Source organism: Onychostoma macrolepis, chromosome 23 (genome assembly GCF_012432095.1).
Source record: "Onychostoma macrolepis isolate SWU-2019 chromosome 23, ASM1243209v1, whole genome shotgun sequence".
Classification (NCBI taxonomy): Eukaryota; Metazoa; Chordata; class Actinopteri; order Cypriniformes; family Cyprinidae; genus Onychostoma; species Onychostoma macrolepis.
In genome coordinates, this window is record NC_081177.1 from 16,668,376 (window position 1) to 16,693,442 (window position 25,067).

At 37.6% G+C, this 25,067-nt stretch overlaps 3 protein-coding genes across 6 annotated transcripts in view; 2 read left to right on the forward strand and 1 right to left on the reverse strand.

The window, feature by feature from the left end:
• slc2a1a (solute carrier family 2 member 1a) overlaps positions 1–10,644 on the reverse strand; it is a 33,899-nt gene extending 23,255 nt beyond the window's left edge. Inside the window, exon 1 of the mRNA XM_058764165.1 lies at positions 10,561–10,644. Coding sequence (XP_058620148.1) covers positions 10,561–10,632 — 72 coding nt within the window. The 5' untranslated portion in view covers positions 10,633–10,644. The remainder of the gene's footprint in view (positions 1–10,560) is intronic.
• LOC131532481 (hereditary hemochromatosis protein homolog) lies at positions 1,793–9,028 on the forward strand. 3 transcript variants are annotated; one of them, XM_058764167.1, is made up of 6 exons: positions 1,793–1,977; positions 6,507–6,552; positions 6,767–7,018; positions 7,695–7,967; positions 8,130–8,387; positions 8,520–9,028. In XM_058764167.1, exons 1-6 carry the CDS (start codon positions 1,915–1,917, stop codon positions 8,660–8,662), a joined length of 1,035 nt encoding a protein of 344 aa, XP_058620150.1. In that variant the 5' UTR covers positions 1,793–1,914; the 3' UTR covers positions 8,663–9,028. The 3 variants fall into 3 exon arrangements, with proteins under 3 accessions (XP_058620150.1, XP_058620152.1, XP_058620151.1); XM_058764168.1 differs by lacking the exon at positions 1,793–1,977 and adding an exon at positions 3,368–3,505; XM_058764169.1 differs by lacking the exon at positions 8,520–9,028 and having other exon boundaries at positions 7,695–7,863; positions 8,130–8,262.
• Positions 10,645–16,854: 6,210 nt separating the features above from the next.
• phc2a (polyhomeotic homolog 2a (Drosophila)) overlaps positions 16,855–25,067 on the forward strand; it is a 46,539-nt gene continuing 38,326 nt past the window's right edge. Inside the window, exons 1-2 of one of the 2 annotated variants that reach the window (XM_058764264.1) lie at positions 16,855–16,920; positions 20,523–20,615. The gene's annotated coding sequence lies outside the window, so the exon portion shown is untranslated. The remainder of the gene's footprint in view (positions 16,921–20,522; positions 20,616–25,067) is intronic. The other variant, XM_058764266.1, reaches the window with a different exon arrangement.

Below are 25,067 nucleotides of genomic sequence, written 5' to 3' on the forward strand. Positions count from 1 at the left end.
AATCTCCAAAACTCTCTTGTTCACTTCTTGTTGCAGTTGATGAGTTCACTTCTTGCCAGTCTCTCCTGGCTGGCTCTCGCCAAATTGTTAGATTTTGCTGTATTTGGCTGAACAGTAGTTTGGGTGGCTCGCCAATGTACTAGATTTATCTAATACATAAAATAAGTAAGCTTGACCAAAGTTTTTGTGGGGAGAATAATTTATTGACGGTAGCAGTGCAGCAGTCCTTCAAACAATTTTAACCCTTGTAAGATTCCTAGCTTCTTCCAAAATTCTCCCAAAGTTCTGTCCGTAAGACCACAGACACGGTCTGTTGATGTTCAACACAAATATAAAGTTCTGTCTTACAGAACTTTATACCTCAAGACAAATGGCTAGAAACAATAGATACTGTCAGGAGGACCTCCCACTGGAGATCCTGCAATCTATAAGAAGTTCCCGAAGTTGTTATTCTACATGTATGCACCATAAAGCAGTTTAACATAAGGCAGCGACATAACAAAATGTGAAAAAAATGAAGGGGTATGAATACTTTCGCAAGGCACTATATATATAATATAAGAACACACAGTATGTGTATATGTCAATATATAAACCCAAAATCAGGGGTTCAGTTCCCAAAGAATGCAGGAACTGATAAAATGTAACTTGAATGCAGTATGAGTCATTCTGAATAAACGAAACTGGTAAATGGGTTAAAAAGTCAAATAATTGAATTATGTAATAAATAAAATAAAATACAATTAGCAAGGTTTCAGATGAGCCTGTCCTCCAACAAAAAACGACCCTATAGGTTTGTGCAAGCCCTTATTACGACCTATATTTACGTTTTAAAGTTAAGCGCCCTCTAGCACGCGTAAAAATAATGACAGTCTCGTGTTGCGTCTGTCGTCATGAAATGACGTATGACTGTCATTACCAATCAAAATGCGTCTTTATTTAAATGCAATATGTGGACTTTTTACACCGACCTCACAGTATTCGTACATATTTTACTAGGTGGCTAATTCGTACGAATGACCACACCTAACCCTACCCCTAAACCTACCCCTTACAGGAATCATGCAAAATCATGATTTTTAGTGCACATTTTATGAGCGCGAGCGTTCTCTGGGATCGAACCCATGATCGCGTAATTACATATCGCCGTATAACGCAATGCTCTACCAACCGAGCTACACGAAATCCGAACTATAACGCAGATAAAAGAGTACAAAACATTAATATTAAAATGTCCTGTTGCCGATAGGGGCACAATTGTAGCATACGCTCTGATGGGTCGTATTTCAGGGATTTGGACAAACGACTTATACGGGCGTATTGGTTGGAGGACAGGTTGTTTCAGATACATGTTTGATTTTTTTGGTCACCATTTCTTTTTTTTTTTTTTTTTTTTTACAAACAAAATGTCCACTGGGAAGATTGGAAAAGTGATACATATCATCCCACAAAAGACATAAAAATATGATTATTTTGAATTGAAGGAGTATAACTGTCTATGACAACTGGAATGAAAATATACTCTATTTAAGTGTGTATTTTATATCTTGCACTTACTGTGAATGTATAAATTCAGTTTATAAAATATATACGATTAAGGGGCAGGTTGAATACAAGGTTACATAAAAGCATTTAAAGACAAATGATTCATGAAAGGAATAAGAGCATAATTAAAACATGTTAAGTAAAATATCCCCCTACTGTTTTTATATATTTCTTTCTTAGTCTGGGTGGGACGGAGGAAGTACACAACAAGGGACAGATTCCGTCTGCCCATCTATTGTTACAGAGAGAGTCTCTCCGGTCGAGCCACAGAGCTTCAGTCTCTTATTCATAAGGAATAATATTTTGCATAAGAACCCTGCTGAGGGGAGGGAATAGAGAACAAAGCAACAACAAAAACTGGACTCAGAGATGTCAGGACTCCCCACAAGCCTTGGGAATAACGGTGACAAGGCAATGTTGTTCTTCCTCTTGGTAAGCACAAATGCAAAAATAAACTGCCGTTCACATTGTAATAGACTAAACAGGTCTTCCTATGACAAACTCAGTCACAAAAAGACAGTATTTTTACCTAGTAAGTAGGTAATGACAGGTGACTACTTATTATTTAACACTGTGTAATTCTGCCCTCTAGTGAACTGGAATGTGTAACTGCTAAGAATTTGTTGGAGTGGATATATAGTCTAAATTCAAAGGTCCAAGTTTCCTTTTTTTCATGGCAAAATAAAACTGCTGTTTTTAGACGAAGAAAAAATTTCCAGCAACTAAATACCTTAAATAGATGTAACAGAGATTGTTAATAGTAATCAAGTATTGTGTCACAAGAGCTTTCACTTGAGAAGTAATAGTCACATGATTACTTTGAAATGTTCTAGAACAGGACTTCCTTTTTTTGTGCAATGATGCCTTATTTATACTACCGAATTTGTCAATGGTATGCAAGTGCTATAACCTAACGCAGTACACATAGCAAGTTTTTTTTTTTTATTAAATTTTTTTTTTTTTAATTATACAATAAATAAAAAGAAAACAGATAGAATAGAAAAATAATTGAGCAAGCTACTGTTAGAGGCCTACTGTTACTGTTTTTTTTTTTTTTTTTGCTTTTTGTTAACTGTATAGTAAATAAAAAGAAAACAAGACTACAAACAGAAAAGAAGCTAGTGTTAGGTTTTTTTTTTTTTTAAGAACAGAATTAGAATAGAGAGTGCTAGAGTTAGAGGGTCAAATAAAGATGGAAGAGATGTGTTTTTAGCCGATTCTTGAAGATGACTAAGGACTCAGCTGCTCTGATTGAGTTGGGCAGGTCATTCCACCAGGAAGGAACATTTAATTTAAAAGTCCGTGAAAGTGATTTTGTGCCTCTTTGGGATGGCACAATAATGCGCCATTCACTTGCAGAATGCAAGCTTCTACAGGGCACATAGGTCTGAATTAATGAATTTAGGTAAAGGGGTGCAGAGTCAGTGGTGGTTTTGTAGGCAAACAAAAGGATACATACATATAACATAATATTATATTTATATAATATATAAAAACAATCATATAACCTAACTATGTTAAATACAATGATTTTGGGGAAAGCTGTGTTTTTCAAACATTTGAGAGCTTACTGTCAAATCTTTATTATTATTATTATTATCTTATTAATTAAATTAACTTTTTAATATAAGCCAATGGAAACTGCCATGACACTTGATGCAATTAAATAAAAACAATAATGGAAAATGTTATTTTTCCGTTAAATTATATAAATTCAACACATAAGTCTTAATCGTGATTGACAGTAAAACCATGATGTCACGTCAACTACCCAAATATGGAGAGCGTTTGACCAATGGGATTCCAGCAAAAGCTGACGCTGCTTATATTGTACATAGTGGTTATCTGTTGGAAGCTGCCTCGACCAAGTTAAGAAATGAACAGATAGTGCGTTGACCTGAGAGCGATTATCAGCGTAGGGATGTCTCAACCATCTCACGTGAATATTTACCAGATTCTGGTAAGATTGCAGTTTGTGTTCTGTAAACGGACGTTGAAAACAAAAGTAAAAGTAACTTTGTTTGTAACGCGATGTCAACACGAGCAAAGCAAGTTTGGCAACTTACCTAAACGATTCAGTATCCATTCATGTAGCCTTTTTGCAAATCCACTAAAAGTAAAATACTTGCTAAAATGTATTGTGTAATGTGTATTAGCATGAGTATGAGTTTCTTCCCTCAAGACACTCAATCTCATGAACACTTGACAATAATTGTGGAACACACACTATTTATACACTTATTTATCTAACATACATAGCCTACTTAGTCTACATTTCGATATGCACATAATATACCTGTACATACAAAACTGTCTGTTGTAACATACATGTACATACAGTTGCCAATTTGTATATTGTTATTCCCTATTTACTTGTTCTAGTTTTTATTCTTCTTTTATTATCTGTGTTTTTGTTCTGTCACTGTCATTCTGTTGCACTGTGAGCTTCTGTCACGAAAACAAATTCCTTGTATGTGTAAACATACCTGGCAATAAAGCTCATTCTGATTCTGATTCTGATGAGTAGGCTTATAGTAGCCTATAACATAAACAAGATGTCATCAGATTTATAAGATGTTGTGCTGTGTGATAACTGGAATTTGACATCTTATTCCCACTTCTTAACAACCTACTGTCGTACTGTTTGTTATTGCAGTAATACAGGTACAGTACAGGGTGTTTCAGATCAGCTGACACTGACAGCATCTGTGCAAACCTTCCTGAAGTGAATCGCAATAGGTTCCTGCTCTGAACCTTTTGAATTAGCAAGTTTTTCATGTTACATGTTAAAAGAAACCTATAAATCTGAGCTGTTTGTCTTATAAAACGTAAACATGCAGAGTAAGTGGATTCTTTTAAACACTTAGAAGACTTGTGCTTATAAGCCCCCCTATGAAATTTCAGTTCTTTTTTATATATTTCCCAAGTGATGTTTAACAGAGAAAGGGAATTTTAACACAGTATTTCTTATTATATTTTTCATCTGGAGAAAGCCTTATTTAAATTTGCCTGGAATAAAATAATTATTTTAAAAAAATTGCTAAGGTCAATTTTATTAGCCCTCTTAAGAAATTATCTGTTTGATTGGCTACGGAACAAACCACTGCTGTTCAGTGACTTGCCTAACTAACCTAACTTGCCTAATTAACCCTCTAAGCCTTTAAATTGCACTGTAAGCTGAGGATTAGTATCTTTCAAAACAACTAGTAAAATAATATGTACTGTCATAATGGCAAAGACATAAAAATTAGTTTAGACTTGAGAAAAAGAATTGTTAAAGGGGTGGTTGATTGCGATTTCACTTTTTTAACATTAGTGTGTAATGTTGCTTTTTGAGCATAAAAAAATATCTGCAAAGTTGCAGCACTGAAAGTTCAATGCAAACAGAGATATCGTTTTTTAAAATTCTGGAAGTTTAATGCCTACAAAAATGGCTGGTAAGGGACTACAACGAACTACTTCCCGGGTCCGATATGTCACGAACCCAGATAAACCCCGCCCCCAGGAACATGTAACGAAGGGGGCGAGGCCATGCTGTGCTGCTTTAGAGAAGAGGAAGAGAAAACTAGGGATGCACGTAAAAATCTATTCATATTCAATTAAATTCAATTAAGCTTTATTAGCATGACTGTGTAACACAATGTTGCCAAAGCATTAACATATATATAACAACAACAACATAAATAAATAAATAAATAACAACATAAATAATAATAATAATCTCTCTCTCATTCAGATCGTCAGATCAGCTCCAACAAACTGTTCCAATTATACATTTTCACATAGCAATAAGAAGCGTTATAAATGGACGCATGTGCGGTTGCCGTACTGTATTAAAGCTTTATATTGAGTTATTTTGACTGAGTTGAAAAATAACAAAAAAAAAGAAAAAAAAGTTGACTAACACGATAAAACTCAATAAAAACACGTTAACATAATAAAAACATGATTTTTGAAAATTTTCAAAAACTGAGTTATCTGTTTTTGCAAATAAACTCTTCATATATATATATATACATACATACAGTGGCATGCGAAAGTTTGTGAACCCCTTGCAGAATCTGTGAATAATTTTAACAAAATAAGAGAGATCATACAAAATGCATGTCATTTTTTATTTAGTATTGTCCTGAGTAAGATATTTTAAATGAAAGATGTTACCATATAGTCCACAAGACAAAAATAAATAAAAATAGCTGAAATTATTAAAATAACCCCCTTCAAAAGTTTGGGAACCCTTGGTTCTTAATACTGTGTGTGGTTACCTGGATGATCTACGACTGTTTTTTTGTTTTGTTTTGTTTTGTTTTGTTTTGTGATGATTGTTGAGTTCCTTGTTTGTTCTGAACAGTTAAACTGAGCACTGTTCTTCAGAAAAATCCTCTTTCAGCATCTTTTGCATATTTAAACCCTTTCCAGCAGTGACTGTATGATTTTGAGAACCATCTTTTCACACTGAGGACAATTGAGGGACTCAAACACAACTATTAAAAAAGGTACAAACATTCACTGATGCTCCTGAAGGAAACACGATGCATTAAGAGCCGGGGGGTGAAAACTTTTTGTATTTGACTTTTTGTAAAATAAGAAAAATTTGGACATCTTCATCCTGTTTAAAAGTTTTCACCCCCCTGCTCTTATTGCATTGTGTTTCCTTCTGGAGCATCAGTGAATGTTTGAACCTTTTTTTTTATTTTTCGCCTTTGTTTCCATTTTTATAGCCTTTCAATTTAAGTTTAGTCTTAAATGTTCAATCTTGATTGTTTTTCTTTGGCTACGTACCAAAGAAATAAATACATGGACATATTGACATTGATTTAATTTTCTAATGGCCAACTAGTAGTAAGAACTAAGTGCTGATGGGAGATCTATTTGCAAGAATAACTGTAGGTGTCTGAATAGAAAGAATATTTTTACATTCTATTCATTCTGTTTACATATTTTCTTGAATATTATTACAGTTCTTGTTGCTGTCCTCCCTGGTGGCTTTGTACGCAGAATACTCTGGTGGGTTGTCAAATTTTATTTCCTTTTCACTAATTGCCAAGTGTCCATGTTACATTTATGATACAATATTAAGCAATCAGTGGGAGATTATCATCATTATTTAAAGCTTCACAAAAGTTCATAAGTACTGCAAAGTATTTATAAAATACCCAGTATATTCACAGTCACATGAGCAATGTATAATTTTTTCTTGTCTTTTTTTTTTTGCCCACAGGGCATCACAGTTTGATCATATATGTGACGTTCGCTCCTGGACATCAATATTTACCTAAATACTCATCCTATGGGATGCTTGATGATTACAGAGTATTTACTTATGAGAGCACCTCTGATGTATTTTCACATCCCTTTGGCCAACTGGAATCTCTGTCCACTGTCTGGAGAGATCTTAGGGATTGCACAAACTTTAAAACAGGCTATTTCAACCTGTTTTCAAGATATGCAAATTTAACCTTGGGGTTGAAAAGTAGGTTTGGAAATCTCTTTCTGCTTCTACAACTAGTCTAAAACTATAAACAAGAAGAAAATGAATGAATGAATACTTGTTATACTACATAATATTATACACGTTTTGACTGACATGATTTTGTTTTCTAAAAATATGCATTGTATGAGGGTGTTTTAATAAATAATGCTGTAGGTACAGGTTATTGCCAATAAAATAAACAATAATGTTTTACATAATCTCTGTAGATTACTTCAGTACACCAAGGCATCTGTCCAGTCAAGAAATGTGTAATTTTAAACCTAATGATTTAAACAGTAGGTGGCGTAGTGGCCTTGTGAGACAGCACCAATCTGATTAATTGGGTTTTAATAAAATAACTCTGTGTAAGCTCATAGTATGGTTGTCATACAAGAAAAGCTGGAAACCCAGTGTCATCTAATTTATCAGCTTCTGCACACAGAGTTGTAGATTTAATAACTGCAGATATTATATTAATCTGGGACTGTGTAATGGGCACTACGCTCAGAATCACAAAAGCTTTTGTTTGCCTTTTTAATGGAGAGCTGGTGTCAATTCAACGCTGCAGCAAATTAGTTCTCCATTGTAGTATATAATACTACATTGCATAGTAGAAATGAAAAAGATTGCTAAAAATGGTTCCAGTTCTAATTAAAAGATGATTTTGTATTTTCAGGTCCACTCTTGCAGTTAATGTATGGCTGTCAGCTGAGCCATAATGGAACGTCAAGTGGACTGTATCATTTTTCAGTCAATGGAGAGTATAGTCTTTCTATGGATATGGACAGCCCTCAATGGTACTCATACTTGCCACAAGATCTGGACATTAAAAACATTCTAGACAGGTTTGATCTCTGGAATCACAATAATCTTATATACATTCATCGTGATTGTGTTCCTCGACTCAAGAAGTTCTATGAACTCAGTAGAACAATACTTGACCAGAAAGGCAAGTGTGTTTATGCATGTTTAAATGTATCCAGTGTTGTTGTTTATAGATATTCATGCATCCAACCAGGTTACATATAGCTTACAACATGCAACATATTGTACTCATCTTAATGCATTTTTGTAATCTTGTTGATTGTGTTTGATTCATCTGCGTTTACAGTTCGCCCTGAAGCTGTGATCAGGCACAAGCGTGCTGGAACACTTAACTGTGTGGTGACGGGGTTTTACCCTAAAGATATCACTGTGGAGTGGATGGTTAATGGACAGCCAGCCTTAGATGGGATATCAACAGGCTTCCTGCCAAATCATGACCAAACATACCAAATTCAGGTGGCAATTCTGTTATCTGACACTACACACAACTACTCCTGTCAAATAATGCACAGCAGTCTTCAAGAACCGATGGTCTTTGCATGGGGTAAGAATAGATCACAAACATTCTTTTGATAAAACACTATTAAAAAAAAAATCATTATTTAATATAAAATAAGTGTGCAACTTGTTATGACGTGACTGACTTGATCTTTCTGTTGCTATCCCTCATGAACAGATGCTTCCTCAAGTATGACTGAGGAAAAAATGTCTCTGCACATTGGTTTTATTGCAGGACTTATCGCAGTGTTTACACTAATAGTAGCTCTTATGTGTTTCATATTGAAGCGTGTAATTTGTAAAAAAAATGTGTATTTGTAATATAATTGAACATTTTATTTTTTTATTATATTATATATTACTTTCTTTCACTGTCATCCTTAACTCCTATAAATAAATATGATATTTATATGATAAACATATATAATTTTTTTATTTTCTAATTTATTATATAGTTTTGCACTTTATTATGTTATTTGAGACTGTCCTTGATATATTTACGTAAAAAAAGAAAATGAGATCTTATTAGATTTTACATGTGAATCACTGAATTACATATTTAGATTCACCAAGACAAATGAGATGTTATGTTGAACTTAATTTTATGTTTTGACACACATTATCCAATAAATAAAGATTAGGTTAAGATTTCATTAAGATTAAAGGGATAGTTCACCCAAAAATGAAAATTTGATGTTTATCTGCTTACCCCCAGGGCATCCAAGATGTAGGTGAATTTGTTTCTTCAGTAGAACACAAACGAAGATTTTTAACTCAAACCGTTGCAGTCTGTCAGTCAGATAATGCAAGTCAATGGGACTCACGGCTTTGAGAGAAAAAAAAAAACATACACAGACCAAACCAAACCAAAACCATCTATCTGTCAAATGGACCATTGACACTCTATCTTTAATCTCAATTAGGAATGCCTATTTGAGAGATAGGTGGCGGTAATGCACTTAAAAGTCTGTGATCCACCGTAACGCAAGAAGAAGAAGAAGACACGTCACGCGCTGGCTGTTGTGTGAACAAGCTCAGGACAGTTGGACCAGGAGGCAGATCAGAGGGAAAAAACGATATAAATACTGTTCAGTTTCTTGCACAGACTGATCATTTTGTGTCTTTAGACCTCAATGTATCGTCACGAGCCACAGGGTTTAATTTGGTTTTGTCTGTGTATGTTTTTTTTTCCTCAAAGCCGTGAGTCCCATTGACTGACATTATATGACTGACAGACTGCAACGGTTTGAGTTAAAAATCTTTGTTTGTGTTTTACTGAAGAAACAAAGTCACCTACATCTTGGATGCCCTGGGGGTAAGCAGATAAACATCAAATTTTCATTTTTGGGTGAACTATCCCTTTAAGATTTAATCTAATTTATGCTCTATTAAAGTATCTTCTGTGCCTGACTGGATTACATAACAAAGCATGTCAAATTCGTTTGTTCCATTAACTGCAGTGTTACTACTCTTGCACATTAGAGAATATGTGTGAAAGGGTTTGGATCATGTGATTTGATATCATCTGTGATAGAAATGTGAACATGAACTGATGTGTGATGCCAAGTACTGATCATGTTTCAACCAAAGACCACTCAGACTACAGCCAGAGAATTGAAACCTGCATGGAAATATTATGATAACAGGCTGGGCTGGGAGTATCATTTGAGAGCTACAAAGCACATGCAGTCCCATCTAATAATCTGATTAAACCTCAAGCACCACTTCCGTCCAGACCACTTCAGCACACTCAACACAGATGGAAAGGGAAAAATCTGTTTATATGTATGTGTGTGTGTGTGTGTATATATATATATATATATATATATATGTATTTGCCTAAAAAATATATGGACACTTAATAAATGTATTAATTGGAAAAATAAACACTTTTTAAGGAAAATGTTTCACTAAAGAAATATGTTAGGTTTAAAAATAAATAAATATAATTTAAAAAATATATATTCAGTATTTGGAGTTACTTCATTTTATAATGCAATGAAAGATTTGTTTATTTTTATGTGTCTTTACTTTTTGAGGCATCTATATAATACAAATATATAGCCAGATATGCACAAAATAAATATATGTAGGTGTATGTACTAACCATTAGCACATAAATAGTATAAATGTTTTATGCAGACAATTCTGAATCAAAAATTGTTCATAATTAAATTAGCTTTTAATCAAAATACTAAGATGCTGAAAATAAAACGTACCTGTTTGCTGTTATCACTTGGCCTAACCAGGCTGGTGGTCTCGTTAGGTTTGCTCTTGTCTGTGGTGGTCATGCTGACGAGAGAAAGAGAGAGAGACCAGAACGCAGAATGAGAAGCAGCTGTCTGCTCCTCCAGCACAAAGGAATACACAAGCCACAACCCACATCTCATTCATCACATATATGAAAACACCCCCATTACATGCTTCTCATCACCTGATGCCTCATTCAGCAACTGAGCAAATATCCATGTCATCAGCTTTTGACCACCATTTGAACAAATCACACTGGAAAGGCTCACTCATTGTTCAGACTTACATTACAGATTATTACTATACACATAAAGTACTGTCTAATTCAATCAGGCTACTGGAAGTTTCTGCACCTTGCCTATTCTGATCATAGGTTACCATGAATGCAAAGTTCTTTCTATGTACACTACACCGTGAAAAAAAAAAAAAAAAAAGCCAGACATTTCTTTCAACTCTAAAACACTACATAATGCAATGCATTATTCAAAATACATTACCATTCAACAGTTTGGATATGATGAATATAATAATAATACGGAGTTATAATATTGAGTTTAAATATATTTTAAAATGTAATTTATTCATGTGATAGCACAGAGCCGTTACTCCAGTTTTCAGTGTCACATGATCCTTCAGAAATCCTTCTAATATGCTGATTTGATGCTCAAGAAATATTTCTTATTATTATAAATGTTGGAAATGATTGTGCTGCTTAATATTTTTGGAAACTTTGATACATTTATTTCAAATATAAAAGTTTTAACATTAAATGGCTTCACTGCCACTTTGGATCAATTTAATGCATCCTTGCTGAATAATAGTACTCCTTTGCATTTAAAAAAAATTGTACAGACCCTCAAATTTTGAATAGTAAATAAACAAACATGTTTCACTAAAAGAAATACATAATTAAAAATTATAATTTATATAATCTAAAAATTAGTAGAAGTAGTAATAATAAAATAAAATAAATAACCTGAACATTTACCTAATTACATTAACACAGCAATTTGCTTTCTAAAATCAAAAGATTATGTTCTATTGACAGCCATATAGTTTTAAGGTTTATGTTTTCTCTTAAGGAAATGTGTTGTCAACATACATATGTCAATATTTTATTGATATATATATTTTATATTCCAGATGAAATAGTTTATATATAGGCTATTATATATACTGTATATATATATATATATATATATATATTGTAACGGGTGGAAGAATCACACGACAAGGGAGATCAATAAATGCTCCGAAGGGTACTTCGCTTCGTCGAGGGCCAGGTGACATTTCCGGGGATTGGCGGTCAGTCCGGCCCTGCGCAGCTCCACGAGCACCCTCCGCAGCCGCTCCAGGTGGTCCTCCCAGGTCTCCGAATGGATAACGACGTCATCCAGGTAGGCCGCGGCGTAGGTCTGGTGGGGCCTCAGCAGGATGTCCATCATCCGCTGGAAGGTGGCTGGGGCCCCATGAAGGCCGAAGGGGAGAACCCGATATTGCCAGTGCCCACTGGGGGTGGAGAAGGTGGTCTTCGGCTTTGCTTCGTCCGACAGGGGCACTTGCCAATAGCCCTTCGTGAGGTCCAGTGTGGAGATGTATCGGGCTCTCCCCAGCCAATCCAGCAGCTCATCCACCCGCGGCATGGGATATCCGTCGAACTCGGAGACTTCATTTAAGCGGCGGAAGTCATTACAAAAGCGGAGGGTGCCGTCTGATTTCGGGACCATGACGATGGGGCTGGACCATGGGCTGCGCGAGGGCTCTATTACCCCTAACCTCAACATCTCCTGCACCTCCTCTTCGATGGCGTGTCGCCGAGCCTCCGGCACTCGGTAGGGCCGCTGCCGAATGATGGTTCCTGGTGGTGTGCGGACGTCATGTTGAAGGACATGGGTCCGCCCGGGGAGTGGGGAGAACACGTCGGAGAATTGACATCTACAACCACGGGACTGGAGGTGGCCAGGGCGGCTAATTGGGTCCTAGTCCCGACCCACCGTTTAAGGAGGTTTACGTGGTAGAGTTGTTCTTCCTTTCGTTTTCCGGGCTGGCGCACCCGGTAGGTGACGGGCCCCACTGGAACCTGGCCGTGGGGAAACCACCGTCGACTGGACCAGGCTGACCGCACTGCCAGAGTCCAGGAGGGCCCGGTAGGGGCGGCCGTTGACCTCCACTTCTACCTTCGGCGCCGCCAGGAGGGGCTCGTGGTGTATGATGCAACCTGCCAGCCATGCCCGGCGTGATGCGGTGGGCGGCTCCGTGGGCATCGGTTCGTCCTGGGGTTCGGGAGCCGCCGGCCTGCTCACTGGCCGAAAGGTACCCTCCGGCGAGTGTCGCTCCTGGTGCACCCTTCAGGGAATCGGCGGCGCTCGCTCCCCAGCCTCGCGACGTTGGGCCGCCACCGCCAGTTCGATGGCGTCCACCAGCTCTCCCACGGGTTCCGCATGCCGGCGGCCTGGCGGATGGGACGCGGGAGGGCTCTAAGAAGACGGTCCACTACCACCCGTTCGGCCACTTGGGCGGCGCTGGGGTCCCCGGCTAGCAGCCAGTGGCGTGTGAGGCGGGACAGATCGGCGGCTTGGGCGCGGGCTGGCAACCGGCTGGAATATTCCCACTCGTGCACCAGTTGGGCAGCCGCGATGGGTGAAAGACCCACCCGGGACAAGATTTCCTTCTTGAGTTCTTCGTAGGAATCCCTCAGCTCCGGTGGCATGGAGAAATATGCCCGTTGTGGTTCGCCCCCGTCAACAACGGCGCCAGCGCGCGCCCATTCGTCCTGTGGCCAGCCCTCTTGATTTGCCGTTGACTCGAACATGAGCAGGAAGCTCTCCACATCATCGTGGGCCGTCATCTTCGGCAGCAGGGTCGGCGCTCGGACGCGGGGGTCGGGCAGCGGAACCCGCTGGGCGGAGGCGGACCGGAGGGCGGCGATCTCCCGCTCCACCTCTCCTTGCCGGGCAGCCATGTGCTCCACAATTTGCTGCTGGCGGATGCTTACTTCGGTCAGGTGTTTTAAGAGTTCCTCCATGGCTGGGGAGGAAACGCCACCTGAGTGCAGAACAGAAAAGAGTGATAGGCGTTAGTGGGGAAAAAATTTGTTGCTTGTCGGTGATTCTTCCGGTGTTATGCCAGCATTCTCCACCAGTGTAACTGGTGGAAGAATCACACGACAAGGGAGATCAATAAATGCCCTGAAGGGTGCGTTTATTGTATTTAGTGCTCGTGCCGTAGTGCTCGTGTGAGGGTTCTTCGTGCTCCAGGATCAGCCGCTTTCCGTGCTCCACGTGAGTGAGGGTCTGGTGTCCGTGCGGTGAGGGTGCCTCGGGGCTGGCCGGTCAGACGCTGCTCTCTATAACAGATGGAGAGGAAAGTTAGCGATGCTATGACTGGAGTCATGTCTCACCCATCTGAGCCTCCTGGCAGCTTATATTGGCGTCTCGTGATTGGGCTCAGGTGTGGCCGGCCAGCCCGCGTTAATGGCGTGCAGGTGATCCTCCTCCGTTTCCAGGGCGACGCTGATAAGGTCTCGGGACACGCGTCACAATATATATATATAAAATGTATTATTATTATTTTTTTTTCACTATATGAAAATATGTAACTAACTTTACATTTTAAGAAAGGGAGTCCTTCACAAGGTAGCTACCTCTGGCTTTGCGTAAACAAACCAAATATAATGGCAGGCCTTCCCTTAAATGAACTTTTTTATTTGAATGTGCAGAAAAATTGGTGAAATAGTCCTCCATTTTAAATACATTTGTAAATGTCCACAAAGGCTAAAGGCTTTCATATATGAGTGGACATGCTTGTACTGTGCTGTCCCTTATGAAACAAAAATATATGTGAATATATTGGAAGATATAATGTGATATATGGAATAATATATTTTGATATATGGGACTCTAGTGCTTATATTATATATATAATATATATATATTCTGCAATATATGCATGAACCATGTATAGCCATATATTGATACATATAAAATATATATTTAGCAATAAGACAATAACAATACAGTACTACACAGCTTTATTGAAACACTCATTCCTTTTTATTAACACATGGGTTTACATACAAAATTAAATGTCTCAAAAATATATTCCCAATATGCCTACAAAGGTCCCCAATTCTATACAGACAAATTAACGTCCACATTTAATCATTCAGCAGACACTTTTATCCAAAGCTACTTAAATGAGGACAATAGCAATCAAACCAACAAAAGAGCAATAATATGTAAGTGCTGTGACAAGTCTCGGTTAGCCTAATGCAGTACACGTAGCAAGTTATATATATAGAGAGAGAGAGGGAGAGCGAGAGTACAAATGTATTTTCACATAGGCCTACATTTAGTAAATATTAACAATATTATATTTACTATATATTAATAACACATATATAGACATATTAACATTTATATGGGAACATGTATGTTACATATATATGTAACCAAATCTGACAAATACATTTTGTAATATATACAGGTGCATCTCAATGAATTAGAATGTCGTGGAAAAGTTCATTTATTTCAGTAATTCAACTCAAATTGTGAAACTTGTGTATTAAATAAATTCAATGCACACAGACTGAAGTAGTTTAGGTCTTTGGTTCTTTTAATTGTGATGATTTTGGCTCACATTTAACAAAAACCCACCAATTCACTATCTCAACAAATTAGAATATGGTGACATGCCAATCAGCTAATCAACTCAAAACACCTGCAAAGGATTCCTGAGCCTTCAAAATGGTCTCTCAGTTTGGTTCACTAGGCTACACAATCATGGGGAAGACTGCTGATCTGGCTGAAGCTGGCTGTTCACAGAGTGCTGTATTCAACGTCAGAGGCATCTTACCTGGGCTAAGGAGAAGAAGAACTGGACTGTTGCCCAGTGGTCCAAAGTCCTCTTTTCAGATGAGAGCAAGTTTTGTGTTTCATTTGGAAACCAAGGTCCTAGAGTCTGGAGGAAGGGTGGAGAAGCTGAAGTCCAGTGTTAAGTTTCCACAGTCTGTGATGATTTGGGGTGCAATGTCATCTGCTGGTGTTGGTCAATTGTGTTTTTTGAAAACCAAAGTCACTGCACCCCTTTAACAAGAAATTTTGGAGCACTCCATGCTTCCTTCTGCTGACCAGCTTTTTAAAGATGCTGATTTCATTTTCCAGCAGGATTTGGCACCTGCCCACATTTCCAAAAGCACCAAAAGTTGGTTAAATGACCATGGTGTTGGTGTGTTTGACTGGCCAGCAAACTCACCAGACCTGAACCCCAGAGAGAATCTATAGGGTATTGTCAAGAGGAAAATGAGAAACAAGAGACCAAAAAATGCAGATGAGCTGAAGGCCACTGTCAAAGAAACCTGGGCTTCCATACCACCTCAGCAGTGCCACAAACTGATCACCTCCATGCCACGCCGAATTGAGGCAGTAATTAAAGCAAAAGGAGCCCCTACCAAGTATTGAGTACATATACAGTAAATTAACATACTTTCCAGAAGGCCAACAATTCACTAAAAATGTTTTTTTTTTATTGGTCTTATGAAGTATTCTAATTTGTTGAGATAGTGAATTGGTGGGTTTTTGTTAAATGTGAGCCAAAATCATCACAATTAAAAGAACCAAAGACTTAAACTACTTCAGTCTGTGTGCATTGAATTTATTTAATACACGAGTTTCACAATTTGAGTTGAATTACTGAAATAAATGAACTTTTCCACGACATTCTAATTTATTGAGATGCACCTGTATATATATTTTCTTTCTGTAAGGGGTACTTTGACGTGAACTTTCAGTGACCTGCCAGTAGATGGCAGCAGTAAAGCACTAAGATTGAAATGTCTCTTTGCTATTTTTATCTCTGTTGCACATTTGACACGGCTTTCAAAAGGTAAATTCTACTCACTTATTACTTTCCATACAGTGTATATTTGGAATAAAAAATATTTTTATAAAGAAGTGAGCAAATACCTCAGGGATATTCCTGTACTTATCATTAATATTTCAGAGGGAAAGTCTTGCATAATGGATCATGTTGACGGTAATTGTGTGTGATGTCATGTATACATTGATTATGACCTCTGAACCTTTGCGGTGTTCACTGCAGGAGATGGAAATGTTTCTTTCCAGTGCAAGACAGACTGACAGCATTAACCACCACAGATAACCAGTAAAAGACACTTCACTGTATGAAAACATTAAAGATGTCAGTTGGGGGGAAAAATCAGTCCTGCCATTACAAATGTGAATGTGTGTATCTAGGGATGAGAAATGAGCAGTAGGCTGTTGATGGCATGTGTGGATGGACAGGCAGCAGTCTGCCCCCATTCAGAGGAGGTGAGTGATTTACAGCTCAACACAGGGGAGATGGATGGGAAAGGGGTGGGTGTCTCATATATATGGGGGCAATTACAGTGACGCTGGGGCGTTTACGGCTGATAAGGAACAGCACTGAGTGGGGGTGAGCTCTTTTTGGCCCCTGACAACAGCTTTGTAAAGTGTGATGGATCCTGCTAATCCAAGTGTCAGTCTTTACTGCTCTGGAAATTGAAATGGGATGTTCTCATTAACCGGATACACAGATGTGTGACGCAACCATTTCTCAATTTAATGCTCCCTTCACTGTTTTCTTGAGGGAATCTTACAACACTGTGAAACTTCACTGTCTTGGCTGGTCGGGTGAATTCCTATGAAAATTACCAACCATCTGTCAATGCCTTGTTGGTAATTTTGAGAAGGAATGTGCCTGTGTGGTGGCAGCCGTTCATGTTGGTTCATATCAGCTATATAAAATGGATTCAGGTCACTACACTGGCCTACACCTACACTCTTTAATCCTTACTGGATTTATGAAAAACCATTTCCTATTGCATCAGTGACATCTATTAGAATAAAATGTTATGACAAGCTTAATGCTAATCAGTCACACATCAGGTGTTCATCCTGTGCCATTTTAATTTGAATGAGCGTATGCTATTGGTAATCAAAACAAGTTCAAGTCTTTCAGCTCAATTTCTGATTCTTTTGATAGCTCTTTCTTACAAGAAATGATCTGTGTGTGTGTGTATATATATATATATATATATATATATATATATATATACAGTATATATCTGTGTGTGTTTTCAATATTTCAGATAGATTCAAGATGTATATTTACAGGACTGAGGCAACTTAGTTTTACTTGATTATCCATACATTTTTAGAAATTCATGCAAAAATAGTATATCAAATATGATACCTCAGGCTTTTGAAGAACATTTATTTCTCAGTCATGCTTTAATTGTATTTTATGTTTTGTCTCCCACAATAAAAAACACAGAAATTTGATCATAAAACTAAGCATTTAATTATCATCTAATAACCTATAAAGATCTCACTGACTTAAATTACGATCTTTCATTTTACTTACTAACTAACTAACTAAATATATACTAATATATACAAATATATAATACAGCAAGATCCAAATGTGCTTGTTGTAAACTTGATTCTTACATTTTAAAACATATTTAGTTGACCCAGCTGAACATAAGTTTCCAAAGAGTTTCACTAAATGGCCTATGATCAAAATAAAAGCTCAACAAATAAAACTATCACATAACATATTAATAAAACAAACATAATACACAACTGTGACCACACCTGGCAAACTCCCATCTGGATGATATGGTTATGCAAACATGTTCAAATGATATTTAAATAAAATGTGTCAGAAAACCTAGAATAATGTATTGCCACGTCAAACCACTATAGAACACAGGCCTGCTTTACATGTAGGGTAGGTGCTAAAATATCCAGATTGACTTCCCCTTATTCAATACACTCAATACACAAAATGTCTTGGATTTCCATTTTCTTATGTTCTTGGCGGATGTTTTCCTACCAATGTGGATGCTCACATACCTGTAATAATTATTATCTAGTTGTTAATACAAATCAAGGTCAAAGGTTAGACCTCATATGGCTATACCTCATACCAAGAATCACAACAACAAGTCTTATAGTGTATAAACTCAATAAACCACAAGTGGACTAAATCGGGAGGTTTCAAACTGGGGTCCAGGGCAAGAGAGTGCTATTTGGAAAATGTAAACAAGTAAAAACTGAGTATGCATATACATTTGTAATTTGTATTTTTTTGTGTCAACTGTCACTGCCTGCTTCTTTTCTGCTACACTATAACTGCTTTGAAACCATATGTTATTAAAATCAATATGCAAATTTGAACTGAAAATCATATTCAAATTTAAATATTGAGTTGAAAAATGTAAATCTTTATACATAACGTAAATCATTAAAATAAGCAAATATTTTCCAGATAATATCGTAATCATTTATTTTGGCTACAATCACAAATGAAACGGATCATTTAAATCTGCTACATGTTGTCTTCATGTTATCTAAATTAAAAACACTGATATATTTCCCTAGTTTAAGTGGCTCTCACTTCTTCTAAAACATAAAACACTGTACAGGCTCATTACAGGATAACGATCTTCTCTTTCTCTCACAAACACACACACACACACACACACACATACAGACATAACAGAAGCATGAGGAACTTATTATCAGAGCAGAAAATAGCACAATCACTCCGTTCATTCTCCTGGCTGTCCTCTGACCTGTTTAATTATGCCAACGCTGCTTATGCACCTGTGTGTCCCAGACTATTACACCTCCCATCACTTAACGGCTTTTAGTATCGCAGCATCCTGTTCCACATTCAGCCAATTTATTGCCTCACGCCACAACCGAAAAAACCTACTGTTTGAATCACCCTTGAGCGAGACCGGTGCAATCGTGTTCTTGAGGTGTTCAGCATTCAGCCATGATTGCTGTTTAATACTCTTTGTTGAGGTGGGCTCGTAAAAGTCAGGGTCAAGCAACAGAGGTGTGTTGTAGGCTTCCACCCCCCACCGGCTCTAATGAGACACAGAGGCTTAATAAGATGGAGGATAGTGCACACATGCAGACAGGACATTAGAACACTGTTGTTAGACTACAATTCCTCCCTCTGCTCGCTTTCTCACAGCATCTACGACAGGAGACATGCATTGCTGCTTCACACTTTTTGCATTTATACCCTCTTTATGGCACAATTTTTGCATTTTCATCACATAGAACAGTATTTGCAACCCAAAATATGGGATTTACATTATACTATCATACTATATTCTTCTATGCATTAATGAGTGCGTATATATGCATTGTGACATTTTTTTTTTGCATTTTCATTCATATAGAACAGTATTTGCCACCCTAAATATAGGATTTTATATTATTCTATCATACTCTTATTATATATGAATGCATATGCTTTGAATATGCAAATTGATTATAAATTTGATAGCAAAAGCATTGCTGCTTCACACTTTTTGCATTAACACCCTTTTTTGTGGCACTATTTTTTACATTATTATTACAGTATTTGCAACCCTAAATATGTGATTTTTGTTACGCTATTATACTGTACTCTTCTATATATTGTATATATTTACTTGATTTTCAATAGTAGAATTCTGACAGCAAAAAGACATGCATTGTTGCTTCACACTTCTTGCACTTAAACCCTCTTTGTGACATCATTTTTGCATTTTCATTCACATATTACAGTATTTACAAACCTAAATATGTTTATTATACTGTACTCTTCTATATATTGCACATATTTACTTTGATTATACAAACTGAGGGTATGATTTTCAATATTAGATGTTTGATAGCAAAAATAGGTGCATCGACAGACCACATGTATCACAACAACCCTGTCAAAGGGTTTCTGTAAGACAGCGAAACAAGAGAGAAGAGAAGGGAGGAGCTAGAGGTGGATCATACCGAATCCAGAGCGGCCTATTGGTGCTTTGAAGTCACATGATTGCTTTAGGAATGCTAATTCATGCTGTATTTTTTCTCCTCCTCTCTGCTTGGTGTAGTCTGTGCCTGTCGGATAGAGCAGACCTCAGACATGGTGTAGGATATCAGGAAAGGAACAAGCGATTGAAGTTGAGACGAGGCCTGTGCTGAGGGTACGTAGAGCTTTATTAAGATGTGCTGTTGTTTTTGGCTTCATATGTGACTGTAAATGTCACTTGTGCAGGAAGCCCTATTTACATTTAATTATGTCTCTTAAGGCTTAGTGTCTTATATCAACAGTATGTGTGGTCTGTATGTTAAATAGAGTGCATAAATGTGCGTATGCCTGTGCATGTCCGTCTTGGCACAATGAAAACTGTTTACTTTGGAGAATTCCACCACATGTCTCCACTGCTTTCAGCACGGTTACTAACATCAGAGAGAGCAGCACAGATTGACAGATATTATCTAGGTGGGCTCAAGGAACTCGAGACCCTCCTTTCAAATTATACTTCACCCATTCTGTCATTATTTACTCACCCTCCTGCATGATTTTCTTTCATAATCGTGTTGTTTTGTCCATACAGTCAAAGTCAGAGGGGTCCAGTGTTGTTTCGGGCCCCTTTGACTTTCATTGTATGGACATACACGTCAAAATGTCTTAAGTGTGAATACATTTTTGGATTAATTATCCCTTGTCAACCTGATTACTCAATATTATCAATAAGACAAGTACTATGACTGTAGTATTGCCACCAGAGCTGAAGCTGAGTGATTTACGTGGACATGCGTCCATTTGCGATGTTTTAAAGATTATCGATGAGTTTGCTCAGCACACATATACGCAAGAAGCTTTTAGACCTCTTGTAAGACTAAATGGAGACAATGCATTCCCGGACAGGGGAGTGTTGCACTAGTAGACTGACTGACTGACAGCTAGTGCTGATACAATTCATTTAACCTATCGCCTCTCAAATAACAAGACCATCTACTCTTTCGGTACATGCTAGTTTGACCCAACGCTCTGTAAACAAAGCCAAGCGGAGCGACTCTTGTGTGTAATCTCGCCAGTGTCATCTTATGAATTTGACACTGAACATCTGGACAATTGTTGTGTGTTAGCTTTATATGTGATGTGTGTTTTATATGTATGGTTTCTTGTGCAATCGTGCTATAGAGTGCAGGAAGCAAAAGTTTGTTGTTCATTATAGTACTAAGGTACTTCCAGGTTACTGCAGATGAATCGAGCAAAGCTTGTTTCTCTCAAACCGCCAATGGGCAGGTCACTTCTGTACGGTAATTGGGGTAAGACCCTCATGTTTTACACTTGCCTTTTCTGTGTCATGGGCCTCACAACAAGCTTGAGTAGTTCACCTTCACCCTCACCCTCAGGTCACTCTAATAATCAGTCAAAGAAGAGGGACACAACTCCGGTCCCCCTTAAAGCACCAGGAAATGAGGGGCTTGTTGAGTAGCGCAAGAGGCTCCTGTAGTCGAGAAAAGAGAGAGAATGAAATTAGCACACTCATGCAAGGTTTTTCCTTTATGATTCTCTCTCAAGGCCTGATATTTTCTGTGGAAGAACTAAATGTTGCATTAAGTGATTAGATACCTGAGTGTACTCAAGTAGTTCAATAAAATGCCTTTGATTTAATCTAGTCAAGGAAACAAACAAAATATAAGTGCAACAACACAAATTCAATAACATGTTAGAATAAAGGCAACCTTCGACCATAAACTATTTTCAAGGAATTAATTAAAACAAGAATGCATGACAACACAAACAGTAGTTCTCAATTCTCAGTCAGAAAACACATGTAGAAAAATGTATTAGTGTTTGCATGTTCATGTATTGTAAGTGATTTTGGGGTTTTTTCTCTATAAAGTTACCTATAAATATGGGCAGTTGCTTTTTTGGAATTATTTACAGAATATTTACAGAAGTGTCTCTAAGGAAGCTTATTTAAAGTTGAAATAAAAAAATCAACCTATCTCTTTTGTTAAAGGAACAGTTCACCCAAAAATGAAAAACCTTTCATCATTTAATTATCCTGAAGTTGTTCTAAACCTGTATAAGTTTCTTCTGCAGAACACAAAATGAGATATTATGAAGAATATGCATAACCATACAGTTGATGGTCCCCATTGACATTCATTCTTCAAAATATCTTCTTTTGTGTTCAGAAGAAGAAATAAGTTCATGCAGGATTGAAATAACTGATAAAAATTTGTATTATAAAAATTGTATTCATTTTTTTTTTTGAGGGGGGGGACTATCCCGTTAATGCATGTTATAGATAATATTGTGAAAAATTCATGTATGTATATATGTTTTTGTTTTTTTGATCTTCTAATTTTTTATCAAACTGTCATAACTCAATCTTCCAGTGAAAATTGCAGATTGCTAAAATTTTTCAGTTTCACTTAAACTCCACCCCTTACAATCAACTGCAAGATCTCATTCATTTTCACATTCATGCAATGCCCACATGCTAAAATACAATCAACAACTGAGGCATACAACCAAGATCTCGGCCTACATGTTTTACATTTTGATAATTCGCTACACCCGCTACATATGCAGAGGTATGTCAGAATACAGAAGAAAAGATCTGTCAATACTGCCAATACTTCCATTTCATTGCGACTTCTAGGCTTGTTTTTTGATCAGGAAACACTCAAGTGTATTGAGAGTTTGCCTAAAAATATGAGTCTCTGTACTCTTTCTAAAGCAGTTGAAGTATTACTACAACGTTCAAAAAAACAAACAAACAAAAAAATTCAGTTGATTAAGTCCAGTTGACAATTAACTTTTCCATCTTGCTTCTTCAGTAGACCAAATCTCTTCACACTAAACACAGTTGCTTTCACTTTTAACAGACAGCAGTCCAGTGTAGGGCATATGTCACATGCTGATGATGTTTTTTTTGAGGGAAGAGGTCTGTATTTGAGCACATGCAACGACCCCTTGATCTTTGATGAGCTATACAGGACTCAGCAATATGTGTTATGTGGCATTGAATGGTGAGATCCATCTCCAGCGATGAAAGCGGTGAGAAACGGTAACAGATGAGCCGAGATTTTTTCATAAAGCACTGTCCAAGCCCTCATGAAGATGAAATGCAGACCCAGCGAATGAACGCGTTCACCTCAGCGCTCACCATGACATTCTTCTGTCATGCCTGATGATGCTCCCGTGTGACTCAACCATTAACACAAACTCAAAACAGACCGTATGTCAGGGCTCTCTCTTTCTTTTCTGACAGTTTCTGATACTTATCTGACTTTTAGATATGTACACAGCTCTTCTCTCCTGTCTTTCCTGAGAATGACAAGATTTGTCCTCAGAGAAATATTTGCAGAATGGGTGTATGCTTGTGAAGCCCTGGTTCAAGAGTCAAAAACCGCTGAAAGTGATTAATCAGCATAACTCACCGATAATTCTCAGTCACAGAGTTCAGTAGGTCAGTACTACTAAATCTGCCAATATTTGCAACAACAAGTTTCTGATCATGCCTTGAATCTTGGAGAGGTAATATTTTCAGTTATTTTCAATTGAGTATGTTTGAAAACACTTGCTATTTCATATTGCATAAGAAATATAATACCATAAAGAGTGCTGTACAGCAACAGCATATTTATGTGTGTGATATTAATTTCAAACAACAGTAAATAAGAAATTAATATTGAGTAACTTAAGCATAACATGGCTGGCTATGGATACTTTTTACATATTCGGGTTTTGAAACAAATCAGTGTGTTTGAACAAATTGGTTGAGTGAATTATTCAATGATTCTTAACAGCTGTTTAGATCCTGAATGAATTAGTGTGTTTGAACAAACACAGTGGTGTTTTGATTCTGAATAAATCAGTGTGTTCAAAAGAATCGGTTGAGTGAACGATTCAGTGACTCACTCATAACAACCATAGACTGTAAAAAAAGATGGACGTCACATTTCCACTTCCTTCCACTATAGAAAAGTGAAGCCAAAGCATCTCAGTATGGCTGCTGTCATCTTTTGGGGGATCAAGACGCTTTGGCTTCACTTTTTAGGGCTTGTGCGGGACGCTTGATAACAGCAGTCAGTTCCTGACTTTTAGTTCCTGTATGAATCTGTGTGTTTGAACAAAATGACTGAATGAATGATTCAGTGACTTGCTCATAAAAATGCAAAAAGAGTCACCAAAAATCTCCACCACTGTTTGTCTGTCCAGAACGCACTAACACAGACAACCGGAGTGATACAAACAGTAAAAAGTCACAGTGACCAGCACTCTTGTATCGCCTCTTGACCAATTAAATTTGAGAACCGGAACTAACTTATGTATAATGAGTAAAATAGTTTTCTCGATATGCACAGGTCTCACTTTCCTGGCAGAGGGGGCTTTTTTTTTTTCAGAGAATGAGAATGTGTGAGAGCCGCTGACAGCCTGTAGTAACTGTTTGAGAGAGTATGAAGTGAGTGCAGACAACTCTCTCTCCCTCCACTGCTGCCTGAGCAGATGAAAGTGATTCTTGCCTGCCTCTGAGCTCCATACCCAGGTGTTCTCTGTCCTCCTCTCCCTCTCACTCAGCTCTCCAGCTCAGCAGCCGACAGCTACACAGCTGCTTGACATAAATCTC